This window comes from Trichomycterus rosablanca, chromosome 23 (assembly GCF_030014385.1).
Source record: "Trichomycterus rosablanca isolate fTriRos1 chromosome 23, fTriRos1.hap1, whole genome shotgun sequence".
Taxonomy (NCBI): domain Eukaryota; kingdom Metazoa; phylum Chordata; class Actinopteri; order Siluriformes; family Trichomycteridae; genus Trichomycterus; species Trichomycterus rosablanca.
This window is the reverse complement of record NC_086010.1, coordinates 5,800,434-5,822,917: the sequence shown is the minus strand read 5'-3', so window position 1 is coordinate 5,822,917 and position 22,484 is coordinate 5,800,434. Positions and strand designations below refer to the sequence as shown.

At 40.4% G+C, this 22,484-nt stretch overlaps 1 protein-coding gene across 1 annotated transcript in view; it reads right to left on the bottom strand.

The window, feature by feature from the left end:
- The window catches only part of LOC134300768 (IgGFc-binding protein-like), a 23,913-nt gene extending 2,890 nt beyond the window's left edge, over positions 1-21,023 (bottom strand). The window contains exons 1-23 of the mRNA XM_062985189.1: positions 20,975-21,023; positions 18,467-19,648; positions 18,022-18,362; positions 17,031-17,604; positions 15,819-16,423; positions 15,067-15,475; positions 13,889-14,490; positions 13,087-13,657; positions 12,753-12,949; positions 12,532-12,667; positions 12,166-12,413; positions 11,156-11,729; positions 9,941-10,545; positions 8,762-9,329; positions 7,726-8,327; positions 6,924-7,494; positions 6,648-6,794; positions 5,245-5,579; positions 4,220-4,793; positions 2,964-3,568; positions 1,978-2,545; positions 1,134-1,735; positions 67-522 (exon numbers count right to left, since the gene is read on the bottom strand). Of these exons, the coding sequence (XP_062841259.1) occupies positions 67-522; positions 1,134-1,735; positions 1,978-2,545; positions 2,964-3,568; positions 4,220-4,793; positions 5,245-5,579; positions 6,648-6,794; positions 6,924-7,494; positions 7,726-8,327; positions 8,762-9,329; positions 9,941-10,545; positions 11,156-11,729; positions 12,166-12,413; positions 12,532-12,667; positions 12,753-12,949; positions 13,087-13,657; positions 13,889-14,490; positions 15,067-15,475; positions 15,819-16,423; positions 17,031-17,604; positions 18,022-18,362; positions 18,467-19,648; positions 20,975-21,023 (11,121 nt within the window). The remainder of the gene's footprint in view (positions 1-66; positions 523-1,133; positions 1,736-1,977; positions 2,546-2,963; positions 3,569-4,219; positions 4,794-5,244; positions 5,580-6,647; positions 6,795-6,923; positions 7,495-7,725; positions 8,328-8,761; positions 9,330-9,940; positions 10,546-11,155; positions 11,730-12,165; positions 12,414-12,531; positions 12,668-12,752; positions 12,950-13,086; positions 13,658-13,888; positions 14,491-15,066; positions 15,476-15,818; positions 16,424-17,030; positions 17,605-18,021; positions 18,363-18,466; positions 19,649-20,974) is intronic.
- Between the last annotated feature and the right edge of the window lie 1,461 nt (positions 21,024-22,484).

The window sequence follows — 22,484 nt, the reverse complement described above, 5'->3', positions numbered from 1 at the left end:
ACACAGAGCCACATATTTCTGGATGTGACGGCATACAAGTGTCTTATCTTCTGATTGTAATGGTACATCCTTGGCACAATCATCGTAGAATGGTTTGGGTGGAATTTTGGAATAGCAATTAGAAAAGGGGCCATTTTCCACAATTAAAATCTTACAAGAATTATCTGCCTCCTTTTGGGCCCCTGGATCAGGATTTGTGCATGTAGAGCCTGGTAGGCACCCCGTTTTGCAGTTCACTCCTTCCTGAGCCACCTTCCAAGCATCCAAAAACTTCTCCACAGAGGAAGCTTGAGTGCCATCTGGCATTAGGAGGTCGTCTGCCTTGTTGTCGTTGTAATTACCACACAGACCTCGAACTGAGGACTTGTAAGTGGATGGAATTTCAACTGTGGCTGTAGACACGGTGTCATAGGTCACTTTTAGTCCAAAGGTGGTTTCCAACACAATGAACAGGCCACCTTGATAGACCTTTACAAGCCCTCCTTCAAGTGTCGTAGGAAGAATTGTTTTGATCTCATCCACCTAGAAAGAAACAATAATCATTTTCAATTCCCTTTCGCAATTGCTCTGCTACTTGCACTACACCCATGATGACTAAGAAAGGCCACAAATCACTTACTCATTTACTGACCACTTCTTAAAGATTCTTAGCACAAACAAAGAATCACACTATGCCTTCCTTATTACTCCACCACTTGAGTCTGTGCCTTGATCAGATAGTAGAAGATGCTTCAGCAGTGAAACTAACAAGTTTCAGGTTGATGTATTTTAGAGTTTATACAAAGGTAACGAATGTGGACACCTGAACATTATTTTTGCTGAACATCACACTTCTGTGGTGGGCATCGTTATGGGGTTTAAAGCTGTAATTATCTTAATGTTTCTGGAAAGGATTTTCACAAGATTTTGGAGTGTATCTAGTGGAATATGTGCTAATTTAGTCAAATTAGCATTTGTGGGGTCAGGCACTGATGTTGGAATGTCCCTTACACTACTGACACAAAGTCAAATAGCATGTAAATAATTTTAAATAATTGATTTTACACATCTGTTAGCAATAGAAGTAACCTTAAAGGGGTGTCTACATACTTTTGGGCATATAATGTACACGAAAATGCAGGGAAACAAGTTACCTTTATCTCCCACAGAAGACCAGGAACCAGAGTAATCTTATGTTGGGCTACCACTATGTCCACACTTCTTGTGACCATCACATCTATAGCAGAAGATATTTGCTGCACCATCACGCTGAAAGGAATTTTCTTCATGTCTCCAGTCTGACCCATTTCCACCAGTTTGTATATACAGTCCCCTGCAACACTGATGCTGTTCCCATCGTATGAGCGGTATGTTCCAGAGCCAGACACTGAGCAGGATCCTTGGCCCTCTGGGTAGCAGGCCTGGACACCATCACGGACCTCACATCGCTCATTAGGACCACAGGAGGAGCCCTCTTTGCATGTGACTTGTCCTTGATCATTGCAGGTGCACTTGAACTCACACTTGCCTTTGGGGTAAAAGACCTGGTTCAGATGATAGTACTGGCCTTCATACAAACAGCCGCACTGCTCTATTGACACACATTCGCCATTGCTCAGGACAAATCCTGCATCACACACGCAACCCTCGATGCAGGGGGCACGCTGGCAAGCTGCGGGCTCAGTGAGACCACTGCAAGTCTGGGGACATCCAGCAGCACAGACGTCATAGTGGCTGTTAGCTTTGCAGGAGGCAACTGTGGGGAGACAAGATCACAGACTGGTTAATCATACACATGGACACTTGACACAGAATAAAATCTGCAAACAGATGGAGCTGAAAATTGGACGTTCAGTTTTATTGCTGGTTTTTTTGTACAAAAAAGTGTGAATTTTATTACTGAAATCCCAAGACTGCCATCCCATGAACATCTCTTATAAAGATATTAAATGTTTTGACAGTGTATGTATAAATACTTTATATGAAATAAGCACTTACGACAGAAACTGTTAGTCCTCCATGATCCAACAATGGCCTGTGATGTCTGGCATGCAGCTGTGTAGGCTGTAAGTGCATTGCAGAGGGCTGTAGAATGACCACCATACATACACATGTCATACACACAGTTTTCATAGAACTGTGTGGGACTGATTTTACCATGACAGTCTTTAAATGGACCATTTTTGTCTGTTATCATGCTACATGGCTTTGTGTAAGCTTCCTTGTTCCTCTCTGCTGCATCACATTTGGGACACGTGTTGCCCTGGCATCCTCCTGTACAACCAGTATCATTTCTGGCTTTCCAGCTGTCTGCAAATTCACTAGGGTTGGTTGTGATGCTTTTGTTCGGGAAGGTCAAGTCATCATTTATGTCGCCGTTCCAGTTTCCACAGAGGCCTCCCATCACGTTACTGTATGTGCTTGGCAGTGTGATCGACACGTAGCTGTCCCAGTTGTATCTCACATTCATTCCAAAGTTAGTTTTAACCACTCCGAAGATACCACTGAGGAAGACAGACAGCCGACTGTCTTTTTCAAAGGGTAAATTGACAAACAGGTTGTTTACCTGTCAAAAGATAAAAAGAAATGCTTTTAATTTTTGTATATTCTATTTTCCCTATTTACACCTGAATGTTTTATTTGTGTTGAATCTGCACTGTATCCTGGTAAATCACATCTATCTATGATCTGTCTAAAATTATCCAACATATAACACCCAACTGGCATCGCATTTGACCCCAGCGTGGGTTAGTTTGGTGTGCAGATTAAAAGACACTGGTCTATCCCCACCACAGCTAATAAAAAATTATATTATATTTAAAATATATACACCAATGAGCCAAAACATCCAATATGCTGTCAAAACAGGTTTGATCAGCTGAGACATCTGACGTCCTGTGGTTTCTGGCACAAGGACATTAATATTAAGAATGGACATCCTAATAAAAATAAGTGAAAATTATATAGTAGAAGAAATTACTTACCATGATTTTACCATAGTAGTCTTTAGTCATGATGATGGTGTAGTTGTAAATGTTTATCTCCACAGTCTTGGTAAAGGCAACGGCCGTGTTCCTGCCCCTGTTCTCATTCTTGACAAGAACTTCAAAGGGCACCAGTGAAGAGTCAGATTTATCAACCACTTTGGAAAGGTAATAGGTGCAAGTACCCTGAAAATCAAAAGCCCTGCCATCGAAGGTTAAATAATGGGGATCTCCACTGCCATGGCAATGCCCATATGATAGTGGGTAGCAGTTTCTCACACCATTGCGTACATCACATACTTCAGACGACTTGCATTTTGTGGTCACGCAGGTGACTTGACCAGTTTGTGAATTGCAGGTGCATTTCTTGGTGCATGTTTTGTCGCCCCAGAATGTTTCAGCTGGAAGGTAGTACCGACCCTCATAGGTGCAGCCACATTGGTTCACTGGTACACATTTGGTTCCACTTAGGACAAAACCTGTATTGCACTGGCAGCCCTCCACACATGGCATATTACATTTGCTTGGAGCATCTTTATCCGAACAGGAGGCAGCACAGGCTGTTCCACAAGCTTCATAGTGACTGTTTTCTGGACATGGCAATGCTGAAATCAAGAAGAAAGATTGTCTGATTAAATAGCTAACACCAAGCTTCACAAGCAATACATATGGTTCTGTCATCCAGCACAGTCATTGTCCACAAACACACACACACACACACACACACACACACACACACACACACAAACACACACACACACACACACACACAGATTATCCAAAACAGTTGAAACCTTCTCTTAAGCTGCTGTCAAAACAGCTGTGACCCACCAACATGGACTCCACAGGACATCTGTGTTATCATGTTATCATGTACCAGACCATTGTTAGCAGCTCCCACAACTTCAGTACAGTGAGAGGTGTATCATCCTACTGGGCATCCTGGTACCTTACCTTTCTTGAAGAAAACAATGTTTAACAGAGCAATCAACCTTCTTCCGATGTTAAGATGTCCAGTTAATATGCTTAAATGCTCATGTGCTAAATGTGGGCAATTTGACTGCACAGCCCCATAGTATTAGAATAATCTACAGTTTGAGCAACAGTAGCCCTTCGGTTGGTCTGTACCAGATGTCTTTACGTCCTCTGGGTTGGTCCTAGTTTTGTGTCATCAGTGTACATTTATTTTAAGAGTAGTAGAAATGTGTCCCTATCCAAATCTATGCAAATGGAATAATGAAGCTGCTTTCACTTACGGCAGTCAGCCAGCATTCTCCAGTTGGCATCAATCTTCACCCCAGCTGACATACAAGCATCAGCGTAACTGCGCATGTTTTCACACAGGAAGCTTCTGATGCCTTTGTTGATGCACACATCATATACACAGTTGTCGAAGAATGCACCAGGATCCACCACTTTGTGGCAGCTGGCAAATGGTCCATTTGTTTTGGCTATAAGGCCACAGTAGCTCTCATCACTATATTTGTCTTTTAGCTCAACTGGGCAGAGGAGGCACTTGCCCGCACAGTCATCTTGGCAGAACGAGTCATTGTCTGCAACCTTCCAGCTCTTGGCAAACTCAAGGACAGTGGAGAGTTTTGTTCCCTTGATGTCTGTTTGGTCATCTGTCCAGTCTTTATTGTAGTTTCCACAAAGTCCACCAAGAGACCCAGAATAGGTGATGGGCACCGTAATGTAAAGCATCATGTTCCAGTCGTACTTCACCTCCAAGCCAAAATCTGTTCTTATAAGAGCGTTCCATCCACTTTGTACCACTTTTAATTTTCCTCCAGCTAGAGTTACAGGCAAATTGGTATTTTCACCATCCACCTGAAGAGGAAAGAGTAAATAAACAACAATGCAAATCATGTTGTTTAAAAAAATTTTTGGACACACTTGGTCAAATTGTATTATTATTTTTTTTTTTTATAAATGTATGATTACAATAGACATTTTGAACCAGCACAAGCAGAAACTTTGAACATCATAATTTTTTGACATTTTAACACAAAGTTTTATTTATTTACTGTTTTTGCCACATTTAACACATAAATAATGAAACACTAAATATAAAATGTGTAGTTAATAACACAATCTTTCACTGCTTTTATATTTTTGTTGCAGCCAATATGTATTCTTGATTTGAAAGTATGAATGTCATACATGTGTTTTTACTTTAAACTCTACCAAACCTGTAATCTAACCAGGGGTCTCCAAACCTTTGCATTATTAATTGCAGTTTAATCATTTTTATGATGTAATAAGAAAACTACTTCCTTACCTCAACTACCCCCACTTGCTTGCTGGCGACTACTGTGTAGTTGTACACTTTGACAGATACGGTCCTCACATAGGACACATAATTGCTCCCTCTGTTATTATTCTTTACCAGAATGGTGAAGGGAACAAGGTTTTTCTCAGTTTTAATAGTGGTGGAAACGGTGTAAGTGCAGGTGCCTTGTAAATCAAAAAACTTCCCATCAAATGTTTTGTAGTGGGGATCACCAACGGCCCAGCATATTGCAGTCTCAATAAGGACACAGACACCGTTTTGGCACTGCTCCCTCTCACGGCATTGAACATTTGCACAGGGATCTGGTGGTGGTGGTGTAGGAGCTGTAAATTACAGTGGTAAAATATTTAGGTTAGAATTTTGATCATGGGTGCTCAGTTATCATAGCAGTCTAGAGTTCTAGCCCATCATCTCTAAGATCCAAGTTCGAATCTCAGACTTGCTCGCAAATATAGAAATGATTAGCTGTGTCATGTGGGACGAAGGTAAAAATTTCATTGCCGCAGTATAATTGCAGCCTCTGCTGTCGGTTAGAGACAGCTGCACTAGCAATGGATGATCTAGAGAGTTACTACTGTACATGCTTGTTGAAGGGGACATGTGATAGTCTCAGCCCTCCTCTGCCAGCATGGGGATGGGAAGGTTGCTAGCAGTATGATTGCAGTTGAAGGGAATTGGAGATAACTAGATTAAGAGCAAATGGAGTGTATAAAAAAAATAAATATATTTTTATACCCCCATGGTCTTTACTGGTCTCTGCTTCCAAAATAATGGCCAATTAGTGAGTAAACTGATTCCAGTTTGGACATCATGGAAACAGGAATTACTTAAGTAAATTGTAGGGATTTGTGTTACCAGTATACATAACCATAATGTTTTGTTGTTTCGAATTACTGTTGAAATCTAGATTGGGGACTGGGTCCATGAAAAACAGTCACGTCTATGTCCTGCTCAGTTGCAACCACGTGATGCAGCCTCATCCAGAATGGTGACAGTTACAAGATTTTTAGTACATTAGGACTAGCAGTTTTAAAAATCGTAAAATGTGCCAGTAAAGCATCATATAAAGTCAGTAAAATAATACATATTATAAATAGTACTGGCATTACCGCGAACACATGCAAGTACTCCATCTTTGACACTGCAGATCTCATTTTCAGTGCATTTATTGGGTTGACATGAGAACTGTCCAGCTTTGCAGCTGCATGTCTCAGTACAGTTACCTTGGACCACTGTCTCTCCAGACTGCAAACAAAAGGAATTGATCATTTCAGTCCTGGTCATACAATTATGTGATTTTCTGACTGAAATTTGACAAATGATAAAAAAAAAGCTATTCACCTTGTAATATTTACCATCCACCAAACAACCACAGTTTTCTACTGGCTTACAGTCGCCTCCATCAAACACGAAACCTTCATCACACTGGCAGCCCTCAAGACACACTGGACAAGTTTGTGCCATGGAAAGACTGGCACACGAGGAAGAGCAGGTGTCGGCACAGATCTCATAATGACTTTGAGCCGGGCAGTTCATGGCTTTAAAAAAATAAAGAAAAAAGGAAGTTATTGAACAATTAAACTAAAACTACCTATTTAACATTTTTCATCAAAAACTGCATGAACAAATCTTAACAATACTTAGACTGTTACTACATTACTACTTACCACAGAAGGTATTGTTCCTCCAGCTGCTGATGGAGATGCCAGCCTGCTGACACAGAGCCACATATTTCTGGATGTGATGGCATACAAGCGTTTTATCTTTTGGTTGTAATGGTACATCCTTGGCACAATCATCGTAGAATGGTTTGGGTGGAATTTTGGAATAGCAATTAGAAAAGGGGCCATTTTCCACAATTAAAATCTTACAAGAATTATCTGCCTCCTTTTGGGCCCCCGGATCAGGATTTGTGCATGTAGAGCCTGGTAGGCACCCCGTTTTGCAGTTCACTCCTTCCTGAGCCACCTTCCAAGCATCCAAAAACTTTTCCACAGAGGAAGCTTGAGTGCCATCTGGCATTAGGAGGTCGTCTGCCTTGTTGTCGTTGTAATTACCACACAGACCTCGAACTGAGGACTTGTAAGTGGATGGAATTTCAACTGTGGCTGTAGACACGGTGTCATAGGTCACTTTTAGTCCAAAGGTGGTTTCCAACACAATGAACAGGCCACTTTGATAAACCTTTACAAGCCCTCCTTCAAGTGTCGTAGGAAGAATTGTTGTTACTTCGTTCAGCTACAGAAAAAATAAAGAAGCAAAGTTATTATTCAGTCATTCTCAATTTTCTTAATTTCCTTTGTCATCTGCACTAGAGCCACAATTGTTAAGGATGGGCACAGACTAGCACACTCCCCCTCCATCAGTGTTACACCTCTTTGATCATGCTATGCCCTCTGTGTTCCTTCATCACATAGTGTACATAATACTGCTAATGTAGTGTACATAAAACACAGGGAAACAAGTTACCTTTATCTTCCACAGAAGACCAGGTATCAGAGCAATCTTATATTGGGCTACCACTATGTCCACTCTTCTTGTGACCATCACATCTATAGCAGAAGATATTTGCTGCACCATCACGCTGAAAGGAATTTTCTTCATGTCTCCAGTCTGACCCATTTCCACCAGTTTGTATATACAGTCCCCTGCAACACTGATGCTGTTCCCATCATATGAGCGGTATGTTCCAGAGCCAGACACTGAGCAGGATCCTTGGCCCTCTGGGTAGCAGGCCTGGACACCATCACGGACCTCACATCGCTCATTAGGACCACAGGAGGAGCCCTCTTTGCATGTGACTTGTCCTTGATCATTGCAGGTGCACTTGAACTCACACTTGCCTTTGGGGTAAAAGACCTGGTTCAGATGATAGTACTGGCCTTCATACAAACAGCCGCACTGCTCTATTGACACACATTCGCCATTGCTCAGGACAAATCCTGCATCACACACGCAACCCTCGATGCAGGGGGCACGCTGGCAAGCTGCGGGCTCAGTGAGACCACTGCAAGTCTGGGGACATCCAGCAGCACAGACGTCATAGTGGCTGTTAGCTTTGCAGGAGGCAGCTATGGGGAAACAGCATCGGAGACTGGTTAATAATATTCGTATTACAACATTTTATTTTTCATTTTCATCACCCGATTTTTTTTGGTCAGGCAAGGCAAAAATACCCTGGATAGGGTGCCAATTGATCACAGGACCTATGAGGCTATCACCACTTATATTCTAACCTGAGTTTCAGTGGAAGTAGGTTAATGTAATAGACTGTTAACAATGTTAAATAACATTGTTAATGGTGGTGTTAAAGATTTTATTATTTAATATGTTTATTCTTGACCCAGCTGATAAATCCCACAATAAATGTTCAGTTTTTTGCTGGATTTTTTGGACAAAAAAGTGTGTATTTCATTGTTGAAATCCCAAGACTGCCATCACATAAATATCTCCTATAAAGATATTTAATGTATGTTTAAATGCTTTATATGAAATAAGCACTTACGACAGAAACTTTTAGTCTTCCATGATCCAACAATGGCCTGTGATGTCTGGCATGTAGCTGTGTAGGCTGCAAGTGCATTGCAGAGGGCTGTAGAATGACCACCATACATACACATGTCATACACACAGTTTTCATAGAACTGTGTGGGACTGATTTTACCATGACAGTCTTTAAATGGACCATTTTTGTCTGTTATCATGCTACATGGTTTTGTATAAGCTTCCTTGTTCCTCTCTGCTGCATCACATTTGGGACACGTGTTGCCCTGGCATCCTCCTGTACAACCATTATCATTTCTGGCTTTCCAGCTGTCTGCAAATACACTAGGGTTGGTTGTGATGCTTTTGTTCGGGAAGGCCAAGTCATCATTTATGTCGCCGTTCCAGTTTCCACAGAGGCCTCCCATCACGTTACTGTATGTGCTTGGCAGTGTGATCGACACGTAGCTGTCCCAGTTGTATCTCACGTTCATTCCAAAGTTAGTTTTAACCACTCCGAAGTAACCACTGAGGAAGACAGACAGCCGACTGTCTTTTTCAAAGGGTAAATTGACGAAAAGGTTGTTTACCTGTCAAGTGAAAGACAAAAACAGATTACATTTTTAATTAAAACCAGATAGGACACCACATTTTCCCTGTTAACACCTAAATGTTTCATGTGTGTTGTATCTGCATTGTATCCTAGTAGGATCATGACTTCATTAAAAGTGTCCTGTTGTCTAACTGGCACAGCATCTTATCCCCACCCAGGGTAGCTGAGTGTGCTGGTCACTAGATGCTCATCTATTAACCCCTGAACAGCCAGGGCAGGTGGTCATGGTAGCTACTTTTTAATTGTCAGATGCATCTTGGAGGTCAATCCAGTTACTTAGACCAGTTCAGAAGGTGGTTAATGAAGATATAAATTAAGCATTAAAATCTACATCACATGGGCATTTCATTTGTTTGTGTGGAAACAAATTTCATACTTTTAAAGGTGAAATTGCATTTAGTTACTTTCATTTTACAAATTTGCATTTACTCTAAATTACCTTGGCTGCTAGTAAGTACAGTATATGTGTTGCCTGTAATGGACTGGTGCCCTCTTTGCATCCAGTGTAACACTGGACCCAACACTACCCTAATAATCATGAAATATTTTTAAATGAATACAAATTATAATGTAGAAAAAGTTACTTACCATGACTTTACCATAGTAGTCTTTAGTCATGATGATGGTGTAGTTGAAAACGTTTATCTCTACAGTCTTGGTAAAGGCAACCGCCGTGTTCCTGCCCCTGTTCTCATTCTTGACAAGAACTTCAAAGGGCACCAGTGAAGAGTCAGATTTATCAACCACTTTGGAAAGGTAATAGGTGCAAGTACCCTGAAAATCAAAAGCCCTGCCATCGAAGGTTAAATAATGGGGATCTCCACTGCCATGGCAATGCCCGTATGAACGTGGGTAGCATTGTCTCAAACCATTCCGTAAATCACATACTTCAGACGACTTGCACTTTGAGGTCACGCAGGTGACTTGACCAGTTTGTGAATTGCAGGTGCATTTCTGAGTGCATGTTTTGTCACCCCAGAATGTTTTAGCTGGAAGGTAGTACCGACCCTCATAGGTGCAGCCACATTGGTTCACTGGTACACATTTGGTTCCACTTAGGACAAAACCTGTTTTGCACTGGCAGCCATCCACACATGGCATATTACATTTGCTTGGAGCATCTTTATCCGAACAGGAGGCAGCACAGGCTGTTCCACAAGCTTCATAGTGACTGTTTTCTGGACATGGCAATGCTGAAATCAGGAAGAAAGATTGTCTGATTAAATAGCTAACACCAAGCTTCACAAGCATACATATGGTTCTGTCATCCAGCACTGCCATTGTCCACACACACACACACACACACACACACACACACACACACACACACACACACACACACACACTCACACACAGATTATCCAAAACAGTTGAAACCTTCTCTTTAAGCTGCTGTCAAAACAGCAATGACCCACCAACATGGACTCCACAGAACATCTGTGTTATCTGGTACCAGGCCATTATTAGCAGCTCCCACAACTTACAGTGGGAGGTGTATCACCCTACACATTCTGTTGCCTTATCTTTCATTAAAAAAACAGTATCTAATGGAGAAATCAATGTTCTTCATACAGTTCAAATGCCTAAATGCTCATTTTATGGGTTAATGTGGGCAATTTGACTGGCCTGCAATAATCTACAGTTTGAGCCACAGTAGCCCCTCTGTTGGTCTGTACCAGATGCCTTCACGTCCTCTGATTGGTCATAGTTTTGTGTCATCAGTGTACATTTATTTTAAAAGTCGTAGAAATGTGTCCCTATCCAAATCTATGCAAATGGAATAATGAAGCTGCTTTCACTTACGGCAGTCAGCCAGCATTCTCCAGTTGGCATCAATCTTCACCCCAGCTGACATACAAGCATCAGCATAACTGCGCATGTTTTCACACAGGGAGCTCTTTACACCTTTGTTGATGCACACATCATATACACAGTTGTCAAAGAATGCACCAGGATCCACCACTTTGTGGCAGCTGGCAAATGGTCCATTTGTTTTGGCTATAAGGCCACAGTAGCTCTCATCACTATATTTTTCTTTTAGCTTATCTGGGCAGAGGAGGCACTTGCCCGCACAGTCATCTTGGCAGAACGAGTCATTGTCTGCAACCTTCCAGCTCTTGGCAAACTCAAGGACAGTGGAGAGTTTTGTTCCCTTGATGTCTGTTTGGTCATCTGTCCAGTCTCCATTGTAGTTTCCACAAAGTCCACCAAGAGACCCAGAATAGGTGATGGGCACCGTAATGTAAAGCATCATGTTCCAGTCGTACTTCACCTCCAAGCCAAAATCTGTTGTTACAAGAGCGTTCCATCCACTTTGTACCACTTTTAATTTTCCTCCAGCTAGAGTTACAGGCAAATTGGTATTTTCACCATCCACCTGAAGAGGAAAGAGTAAATAAACAACAATGCAAATCATGTTGTTTAAAAAAATGTTTGGACACACTTGGTCAAATCATATTATTTCAATATTTTTTTTTATATAAATGTATGATTACAATAGACATTTTGGACCAGTGCAAGGAGAAACCTTGAACATCATAATTTTTTTTACATTTTAACACAAAGTTTGATTTATTTACTGTATTTGCCAAATTTAACACATCAATAATGAAACACTAAATATAAAATGTGTAATTAATAACACAATCTTTCACTGCTTTTATATTATGTTGATTTAAAAGTATAAATGTCATACATGTGTTTTTACTTTAAACTCTACCAAACCTGTAATCTGACCAGGGGTCTCCAAACTGTTGCATTATTAATTGCAATTTAAGCATTTTTATGATGTAATAAGAAAACTACTTCCTTACCTCAACTACCCCCACTTGCTTGCTGGCGACTACTGTGTAGTTGTACACTTTGACAGATACGGTCCTCACATAGGACACATAATTGCTCCCTCTGTTATTATTCTTTACCAGAATGGTGAAGGGAACAAGGTTTTTCTCAGTTTTAATAGTGGTGGAAACGGTGTAAGTGCAGGTGCCTTGTAAATCAAAATACTTCCCATCAAATGTTTTGTAGTGGGGATCACCAACGGCCCAGCATATCGCCATCTCTGGTTACAAGATTTTTCGTACATTAGGACTGTTTTAAACATCATGAAAACGTGCCAGTAAAGCATCGTAAAAAATAGTAAGTAAAACAATATGTATTATAAATAGTACTGGTATTACCGCGGACACAAGCACGTACTCCATCTTTGACACTGCAGATCTCGTTTTCAGTACATTTGTTGGGTTGGCATGAGAACTGCCCAGCTTTGCAGCTGCATGTCTCAGTACAGTCACCTTGGACCACTGTCTCTCCAGACTGCAAACAAAAAGAATTGATAATTTCAGTCCTGGTCATACAATGATTTCATATTCTGACTGATATTTGACAAAAACTTATTTACCTTGTAATATTTACCATCCACCAAACAACCACAGCTATCTACTGGCTTACAGTCACCTCCATCAAACAGGAAACCTTCATCACACTGGCAGCCCTCAAGACACACTGGACAAGTTTGTGCCATGGAAAGACTGGCACACGAGGAAGAGCAGGTGTCGGCACAGATCTCATAATGACTTTGAGCTGGGCAGTTCAAGGCTTTAAAAGACAAAAGAAAAAGGAAAATGATTGAATTCATTAAAAACTAATCACTGGGTAACAGATTAACATTTGTCATCTACAATTGCATGAACAGATCTTAACAACACTTAGACTGTTACCACATTACTACTTACCACAGAAGGTATTGTTCCTCCAGCTGCTGATGGAGATGCCAGCCTGCTGACACAGAGCCACATATTTCTGGATGTGACGGCATACAAGCGTTTTATCTTTTGGTTGTAATGGTACATCCTTGGCACAATCATCGTAGAATGGTTTGGGTGGAATTTTGGAATAGCAATTAGAAAAGGGGCCATTTTCCACAATTAAAATCTTACAAGAATTATCTGCCTCCTTTTGGGCCCCCGGATCAGGATTTGTGCATGTAGAGCCTGGGAGGCACCCCGTTTTGCAGTTCACTCCTTCCTGAGCCACCTTCCAAGCATCCAAAAACTTCTCCACAGAGGAAGCTTGAGTGCCATCTGGCATTAGGAGGTCGTCTGCCTTGTTGTCGTTGTAATTACCACACAGACCTCGAACTGAGGACTTGTAAGTGGATGGAATTTCAACTGTGGCTGTAGACACGGTGTCATAGGTCACTTTTAGTCCAAAGGTGGTTTCCAACACAATGAACAGGCCACTTTGATAAACCTTTACAAGCCCTCCTTCAAGTGTCGTAGGAAGATTTGTTGTTACTTCGTTCAGCTACAGAAAAAATAAAGAAGCAAAGTTATTATTCAGTCATTTTCACTTTTCTTAATTGCCTTTGTCATCTGCACTAGAGCCACAATTGTTAAGGATGGCCACAGACTAGCACACTCCCCCTCCATCAGTGTTACACCTCTTTGATAATGCTATGCCCTCTGTGTTCCTTCATCACATAGTGTACATAATACTGCTAATGTAGTGTACATAAAACACAGGGAAACAAGTTACCTTTATCTTCCACAGAAGACCAGGAACCAGAGTAATCTTATATTGAGCTACCACTATGTCCACTCTTCTTGTGACCATCACATCTATAGCAGAAGATATTTGCTTCACCATCACGCTGAAAGGAATTTTCTTCATGTCTCCAGTCTGACCCATTTCCACCAGTTTGTATATACAGTCCCCTGCAACACTGATGCTGTTCCCATCATATGAGCGGTATGTTCCAGAGCCAGACACTGAGCAGGATCCTTGGCCCTCTGGGTAGCAGGCCTGGACACCATCACGGACCTCACATCGCTCATTAGGACCACAGGAGGAGCCCTCTTTGCATGTGACTTGTCCTCGGTCATTGCAGGTGCACTTGAACTCACACTTGCCTTTGGGGTACAAGACCTGGTTCAGATGATAGTACTGGCCTTCATACAAACAGCCGCACTGCTCTATTGACACACATGCGCCATTGCTCAGGACAAATCCTGCATCACACACGCAACCCTCGATGCAGGGGGCACGCTGGCAAGCTGCGGGCTCAGTGAGACCACTGCAAGTCTGGGGACATCCAGCAGCACAGACGTCATAGTGGCTGTTAGCTTTGCAGGAGGCAGCTATGGGGAGACAGCATCAGAGACTGGTTAATAATACTCGTATTACAACATTTTATTTTTTCATTTTCATCATCCGATTTATTTTGGTTAGGCAAGGCAAAAATACCCTGGATAGGGTGCCAATTGATCACAGGACCTATGAGGCTATCACCACTGATATTCTAACCTGAGTTTCAGTGGAAGTAGGTTAATGTAATAAACTGTTAACAATGTTAAATAACATTGTTAATGGTGGTGTTAAAAATTTTATTATTTAATATGTTTATTCTTGACCCAGCTGATAAATCCCACAATAAATGTTTTTTGCTGGACAAAAAAGTGTGTATTCCATTGTTGAAATCCCAAGACATCACATGAATATCTCCTATAAAGATATTTTATGTATGTATAAATACTTTATATGAAATAAGCACTTACGACAGAAACTTTTAGTCCTCCATGATCCAACAATGCCCTGTGCTATTTGGCATGCAGTTGTGTAGGCTGCAAGTGCATTGCAGAGGGCTGTAGAATGACCACCATACATACACATGTCATACACACAGTTTTCATAGAACTGTGTGGGACTGATTTTACCATGACAGGCTTTAAATGGACCATTTTTGTCTGTTATCATGCTACATGGCTTTGTGTAAGCTTCCTTGTTTCTCTCTGCTGCATCACATTTGGGACACGTGTTGCCCTGGCATCCTCCTGTACAACCATTATCATTTCTGGCTTTCCAGCTGTCTGCAAATACACTAGGGTTGGTTGTGATGCTTTTGTTTGGGAAGGCCAAGTCATCATTTAGGTCACCGTTCCAGTTTCCACAGAGGCCTCCCATCACGTTACTGTATGTGCTTGGCAGTGTGATCGACACATAGCTGTCCCAGTTGTATCTCACATTCATTCCAAAGGTAGTTTTAACCACTCCGAAGTAACCACTGAGGAAGACAGACAACCGACTGTCTTTTTCAAAGGGTAAATTGATGAAAAGGTTGTTAACCTGTCAAGTGAAAGACAAAAACAGATTACATTTTTAATGAAAACCAGATAGGACACCACATTTTCCCTGTTAACACCTGAATGTTTCATGTGTGTTGTATCTGCATTGTATCCTAGTAGGATCATGACTTCATTAAAAGTGTCCTGTTGTCTAACTGGCACAGCATCTTATCCCCACCCAGGGTAGCTGAGTGTGCTGGTCACTAGATGCTCATCTATTAACCCCTGAACAGCCAGGGCAGCTGGTCGTGGTAGCTACTTTTAGATAACTGGTAGCTACCACTCTAATAATCATAAAATATTTTCAAATGAATACAAATCATTTTGTAGAAAAAGTTACTTACCATGACTTTACCATAGTAGTCTTTAGTCATGATGATGGTGTAGTTGAAAACGTTTATCTCTACAGTCTTGGTAAAGGCAACCGCCGTGTTCCTGCCCCTGTTCTCATTCTTGACAAGAACTTCAAAGGGCACCAGTGAAGAGTCAGATTTATCAACCACTTTGGAAAGGTAATAGGTGCAAGTACCCTGAAAATCAAAAGCCCTGCCATCGAAGGTTAAATAATGGGGATCTCCACTGCCATGGCAATGCCCGTATGAACGTGGGTAGCATTGTCTCAAACCATTCCGTAAATCACATACTTCAGACGACTTGCACTTTGTGGCCACGCAGGTGACTTGACCAGTTTGTGAATTGCAGGTGCATTTCTGAGTGCATGTCTTGTCACCCCAGAATGTTTTAGCTGGAAGGTAGTACCGACCCTCATAGGTGCAGCCACATTGGTTCACTGGTACACATTTGGTTCCACTTAGGACAAAACCTGTATTGCACTGGCAGCCCTCCACACATGGCATATTACATTTGCTTGGAGCATCTTTATCCGAACAGGAGGCAGCACAGGCTGTTCCACAAGCTTCATAGTGACTGTTTTCTGGACATGGCAATGCTGAAATCAGGAAGAAAGATTGTCTGATTAAATAGCTGACACCAAGCTTCACAAGCATACATATGGTTCTGTCATCCAGCACTGCCATTGTCCACACACACACACACACACACACACACACACACACACACACACACACACACACACACACACACATGCACACACAGATTATCCAAAACAGTTAAAACCTTCTCGTTAAGCTGCTGTCAAAACAGCAATGACCCACCAACATGAACATCTGTGTTATCTGGTACCAGGCCATTATTAGCAGCTCCCACAACTTACAGTGGGAGGTGTATCACCCTACGGTGCATTCTGTTGCCTTATCTTTCATTAAAAAAACAGGATCTAATGGAGAAATCAATGTTCTTCATACAGTTCAAATGCCTAAATGCTCATTTTATGGGTTAATGTGGGCAATTTGACTGGCCTGCAATAATCTACAGTTTGAGCCAGAGTAGCCCCTCTGTTGGTCTGTACCAGATGCCTTCACGTCCTCTGATTGGTCATAGTTTTGTGTCATCAGTGTACATTTATTTTAAGAGTCGTAGAAATGTGTCCCTATCCAAATCTATGCAAATGGAATAATGAAGCTGCTTTCACTTACGGCAGTCAGCCAGCATTCTCCAGTTGGCATCAATCTTCACCCCAGCTGACATACAAGCATCAGCATAACTGCGCATGTTTTCACACAGGAAGCTCCTCACACCTCTGTTGATGCACACATCATATACACAGTTGTCGAAGAATGCACCTGGTAAAACAACTTTGTGGCAGCTGGCAAATGGTCCATTTGTTTTGGCTATAAGGCCACAGTAGCTCTCATCACTATATTTCTCTTTTAGCTCAACTGAGCAGAGGAGGCACTTGCCCACACAGTCATCTTGGCAGAACGAGTCATTGTCTGCAACCTTCCAGCTCTTGGCAAACTCAAGGACAGTGGAGAGTTTTGTTCCCTTGATGTCTGTTTGGTCATCTGTCCAGTCTCCATTGTAGTTTCCACAAAGTCCACCAAGAGACCCAGAATAGGTGATGGGCACCGTAATGTAAAGCATCATGTTCCAGTCGTACTTCACCTCCAAGCCAAAATCTGTTGTTACAAGAGCGTTCCATCCACTTTGTACCACTTTTAATTTTCCTCCAGCTAGAGTTACAGGCAAATTGGTATTTTCACCGTCCACCTGAAGAGGAAAGAGTAAAATTGCAACAATGTGAATTGCACATGCCAATGTTTAAAATGTTTTAAACGTTTTACAGGTATGAATCTGTGTGTTAAGGAGAGAGTGAGCTGTGTGAATGAGATTTTTTTTTTGTATGTGTGAGCATACTTGGCCAGTAAAGCTTAATTCTGATTTTGATTCTGATTAATAAAACACTATATATGGAATGTGCAAATGTTTGGGCACCCTTTAAATCAGTAAATCGTAACACAATCTTTGACAGAATTTACTAGCTTTTATTTATTTATTTTTTTGTCACAACCAACATTCTTACGTATTTTTAATTTCTTTGTAATTAAGAAAAAAACTTTAGATACTTTTGTATTAACTGATGTTTAAGATTTATCCAAGACTATAAATAAAAAGCCAATTCCTTACCTGAACCATCCCTGCTTGCTTGCTGGCGACCACTGTGTAGTTGTACACATTGACAGATACGGTCCTCACATATGACACATAATTGCTCCCTCTGTTATTATTCTTTGCCAGAATGGTGAAGGGAACAAGGTTTTTCTCAGTTTTAACAGTGGTTGAAACGGTGTAAGTGCATGTGCCTTGTAAATCAAAATACTTCCCATCAAATGTTTTGTAGTGTGGATCACCAACAGCCCAGCATATCGCCGTCTCAATACGGACACAGACACCGTTTTTGCACTGCTCCCTCTCACGGCATTTAACATTTGCACAGGGATCTACTGGAACTGGTGGTAGAGTAGGAGCTATAATAAAAGTGATAAAATATTTAGGTTAGTAATGTGGTCACATTACATTTGTTTAAAATTAAAAAAAATATATAAAATACAAGCCTTTTCCAATGACCTACCGTTGCACACTCCAGTTGTGCTATAACCATGCCTTATTTTTCCACCAAAAACATAGACAGCTTGTGGCAGTTCACTAGTTAGAGATATGGTGCCTTCTTTGGTTCCAAGTGGCTTAATAGCCCATGTATACTTCTTGTTTCCCGGAAAAACATTTAGATTTAAAAGTCCAAAAAGATTTTTACTGGTGTCTCCCTCTGAAACAATGACTGCAAAGTTCTGATAGTCATCCAGTGCGTAAATAGACCATGATTTGGACATCTTGGATACAGGAATTATGTTAGTAAAAAATTCATCAAAGGGATTGTTGGTGCTAGTATACATAACCATGATCTTTTTGTTGCTTCGAATTACTGTTGGCAATGTAACCATGACATTCAACAGCTCTCCAGCTTGAAGCTTTTTTGTCAGGGGAATGGGTCCATGATACACAGTCACATCAGTGTCCTGCTCAGCTGCAACCACATGGGCAGTGTCACCTGGAATAAGAGGATGCATGGCAGGAACCAGGTACTCATCAGAAAGCGCTTCTATTGGGACCAGCTGCTCATAGACATGTTCACAGGTGTCATAGAGGCTCCAACACTCATGTCCTGAAAGCACAGCCAAGGGAAGTTGGGAGTTGATCCTGATTCCTGATAATGTTTTGTCACTCCGAAGCAGATAAACTTGATATGGAGCTAAAGTAACAGTCGTTTTGACCCCTTGCTGCAAGTGTTTCATGTTTTTAAGCATCAGATTTGAATATGGCAGAATGTCAATCGTGTTGGCATCCTTGCCATTGACAATAGCCACAACCTCATTCATGGGACCACCATCTGGGGTGAAAACTACATAGCTCTTTCCAAGTTGTTGAGTGGGGAAAATCACACTGCTGTCTCCAGTAAATGGCTTGATGTTGGAGGTAACCACTGCTACATCTGCATCAGATAAAATTAGCACCGTCTTGGAGGAAACTCCATCTTCTCCAATCTCGGCCTTGTCTGGGAGGACGATCAATTTGGTAGTGCCTGCCTCTATGCGCAGGGACTGTTTAAAGCCAAGACCCTTGACTTCAACAGTGACTGTAGTTACAGATTCCTGGGCTGTGATATAGAGTGTTGGCCTGGCTTGGCCATCACCTGTTATATAGTTGGGCAAGAAAGCAGTGATGAACTCCCGGCCCAACGGACACCCACTGGCAGCTGTAGAAAAAAGAACACTAGTGTTAGCCACTTCACTGTTTGAAATTGTAAAACTGTGGGAACTGACATTCCCTTTAAACCAAGGAACAACAACTAACCCATCTGATCAGCATCTTTGGACCCTGGCTATTTTCCTACCTTAAATTACTTAATTTTTATTCGAACAGATATACACTATATAGCCAAAAGGATGTGGACACCCTAAATATTTAGTTAATGTGTTCCAGCCACACCTATCGCTAACATGTATATAAAATAAATTCTAACTTTATGGCAACTGGCAGAACAGAGAAGTTAGGTCTTTTTGTCAGACATGTGCCAATGCCCTTTTACCTGACTGGGTGCAAAATCTTGTGGAAAGTTTTCCCAAAACAGTGGAGGTTGTTATAGCCTCTATGCATTAATGCATAATAATGGATTTGGAATATGATTCAAGATTTGGCTATACAGTGTAGCTCTGCAAGTACAAATGCTATATTTAAATTTATTTAAGTCTACAGATAAGTAATCAACATTCAGTTATTCAGTAAAAGCAGAGAACCCAGCAGAGAAAAAAAATACTTTTAATGGTCCTAAGAATAAATAATTGGTGATAAAGTTAGCAAGTAGTAAGAAAAATGCACTCCTGAGACTACTTGAGCTGGAAAAACAGAAATCCATGTAAACAGTCCTCTAGAATGCAAAAATAAATAATTGTAAAGATTTTAATGTTGATGTACAAAACTCAAAACACCATATAAGGGAGTTTAACATTTGAGTGTACATGGTTCCAAGTGTAAATGGTTCCAAATGTGAATTTACCTCATGAAAACATAAATAAAATAGATATACTACTACACAGACCATGGGTTACTGTACATTTTAAATATTTTAAATTCATAAAATAAATCACATTTGTAAGTTTTAGACTAAAAATTGTCTTGTATTCATTCAGTCACGAAAATACAGCAGGGATTTAAATGCATTCTTGATGTTAATTAAAAAAAAAAAGATAGCCATCCATTATTTTTTAGAATCACACAACTAAGCATAATTATACATGCAAAAATAAAAAGTCTAAATATTTTAGGATGCAGAACAGATACTTTATAAATAGGAAAGTCTTTAAATAAGCATTGAAATTAGAATTTAGGGTGAATTTCCGACCTTGTTGTATTAGTAGTAATATTCTATTTACTAAATAACAGTGCAGTTCCCATCAACCCAAGCAATATTGTTGATTTAAGCAAATGTGATTATATTAAATTATTAGCAATATAAAACATGCATGTTTAAGCAATTGCATTTATATTATGAAATACAAATGAGCTGTAGATTATCACTTACCATTTACTGTCAGGATGCCAACACAGAGTATGAAAGTAAGGGTCCCCATATCTGGAAAAGCAGAAGGGTGTATATCAAGTTATTGATTCATTTCTCATTCTCCCCATTTTCTCCCAATCTAGAAATTTGCAATTTCCTATTACAATCCATTTTTAGCTTGCTCCACACCTTAATGTAGCCTAATGTATAATATCACTAAGTATTCAAATGATAAGTGTAAAAGCAGCCTGTACGTACCTGGAACCTAAAATGGGTGATGCCTTGATTAATGGCGGACTTAAATACTAATAGTACTGTGGGTGGCAATTTTAATATGTTTGTTTAAGCATTTGTCAGAAACAGGATTGGAGGCCAACCATATCCCTATGCAACTGACCATTACAACAAATTTTATATTACCAACCAAACAAACTCACTAAACAAACTTAGCTTAGCTCTAACTTAGCAAATACACACATTGGTTTGGGCAGGTAGGTACTACGTTCTGGGTTGACAAATATTTACCTCTTCCTCCCTCCTGACACCTCAGGCATTTGAAAAGCTTAACGAACATATCATTTATTTGATGTTCAAATGTGATGGAACATAAACTGGCTTCAAATTGGCTTAATAATTTGATCTCATATGCTTACCAATTCTATTAAATTAACCTCGAACATTTTTACAGAACGCAGGTATTTGTAAAATCTCTTTTGTGTTGGAAAAAGTTGGGACAGGGGCATGCAGTGGATTCAGAGGCATTTTTTCCCACACTTTTTTGTGTTATAAATTTGATTTTGGATGGGTATAATTGCCATTTACCAATCAGTCTGCACTTAATTATTAATTATTACAGTCTGCACTTAATTATTACAAAGTTAAAACATATTTTATAGTTTTTCAGGGTTTTTTTTTATCAAAAACTGAAATCTCGTATTTACAAAAGTATTCAGAGCCTTTATTCAGTATTTTTTAGATGCCCATTTGGCAGCAGTTTCAGCTGCAAGTTTACTTTGCACACCTTAAATTGTGCAGTTTATCCCATTCTTCTTGGCCGATCCCTTAAAGCATGGTAAAATGCTTTGGTGACTATATTTGCAACATATAAATAAAGTATTAAAAATTTTAAATATTTAAAATCAGATATTTAAATTACAATAGTAAACAGAAGTGGATAGAATGGAGAGGTGTGCAATATAACCATGTAAGGTGTGTATATAACGAATAAAGTGTGTGCCTATATGCACTGTGAATATGTAATGAGTGTAATGTAAAAGTGCACCGTAGTGCTGTCCAAACTGAGTCTGTATTATATGTGTATGAACACAAACACACATACTTATGTATGTATGTATGTATGTATGTATGTATGCAACCACCACCTTTTACTATGTTTTTATCTGGTATAGGCCAGGTGATTTGCAGTGCATTGGTTCGTCTTTTCAGACCAGAGAATCTTGTTTCTCATGTTGCCAGAGTACTTTTCATGCTGAACTCCAGGTGATGCCTTTTCCTCAACAGTGGCTTCCAT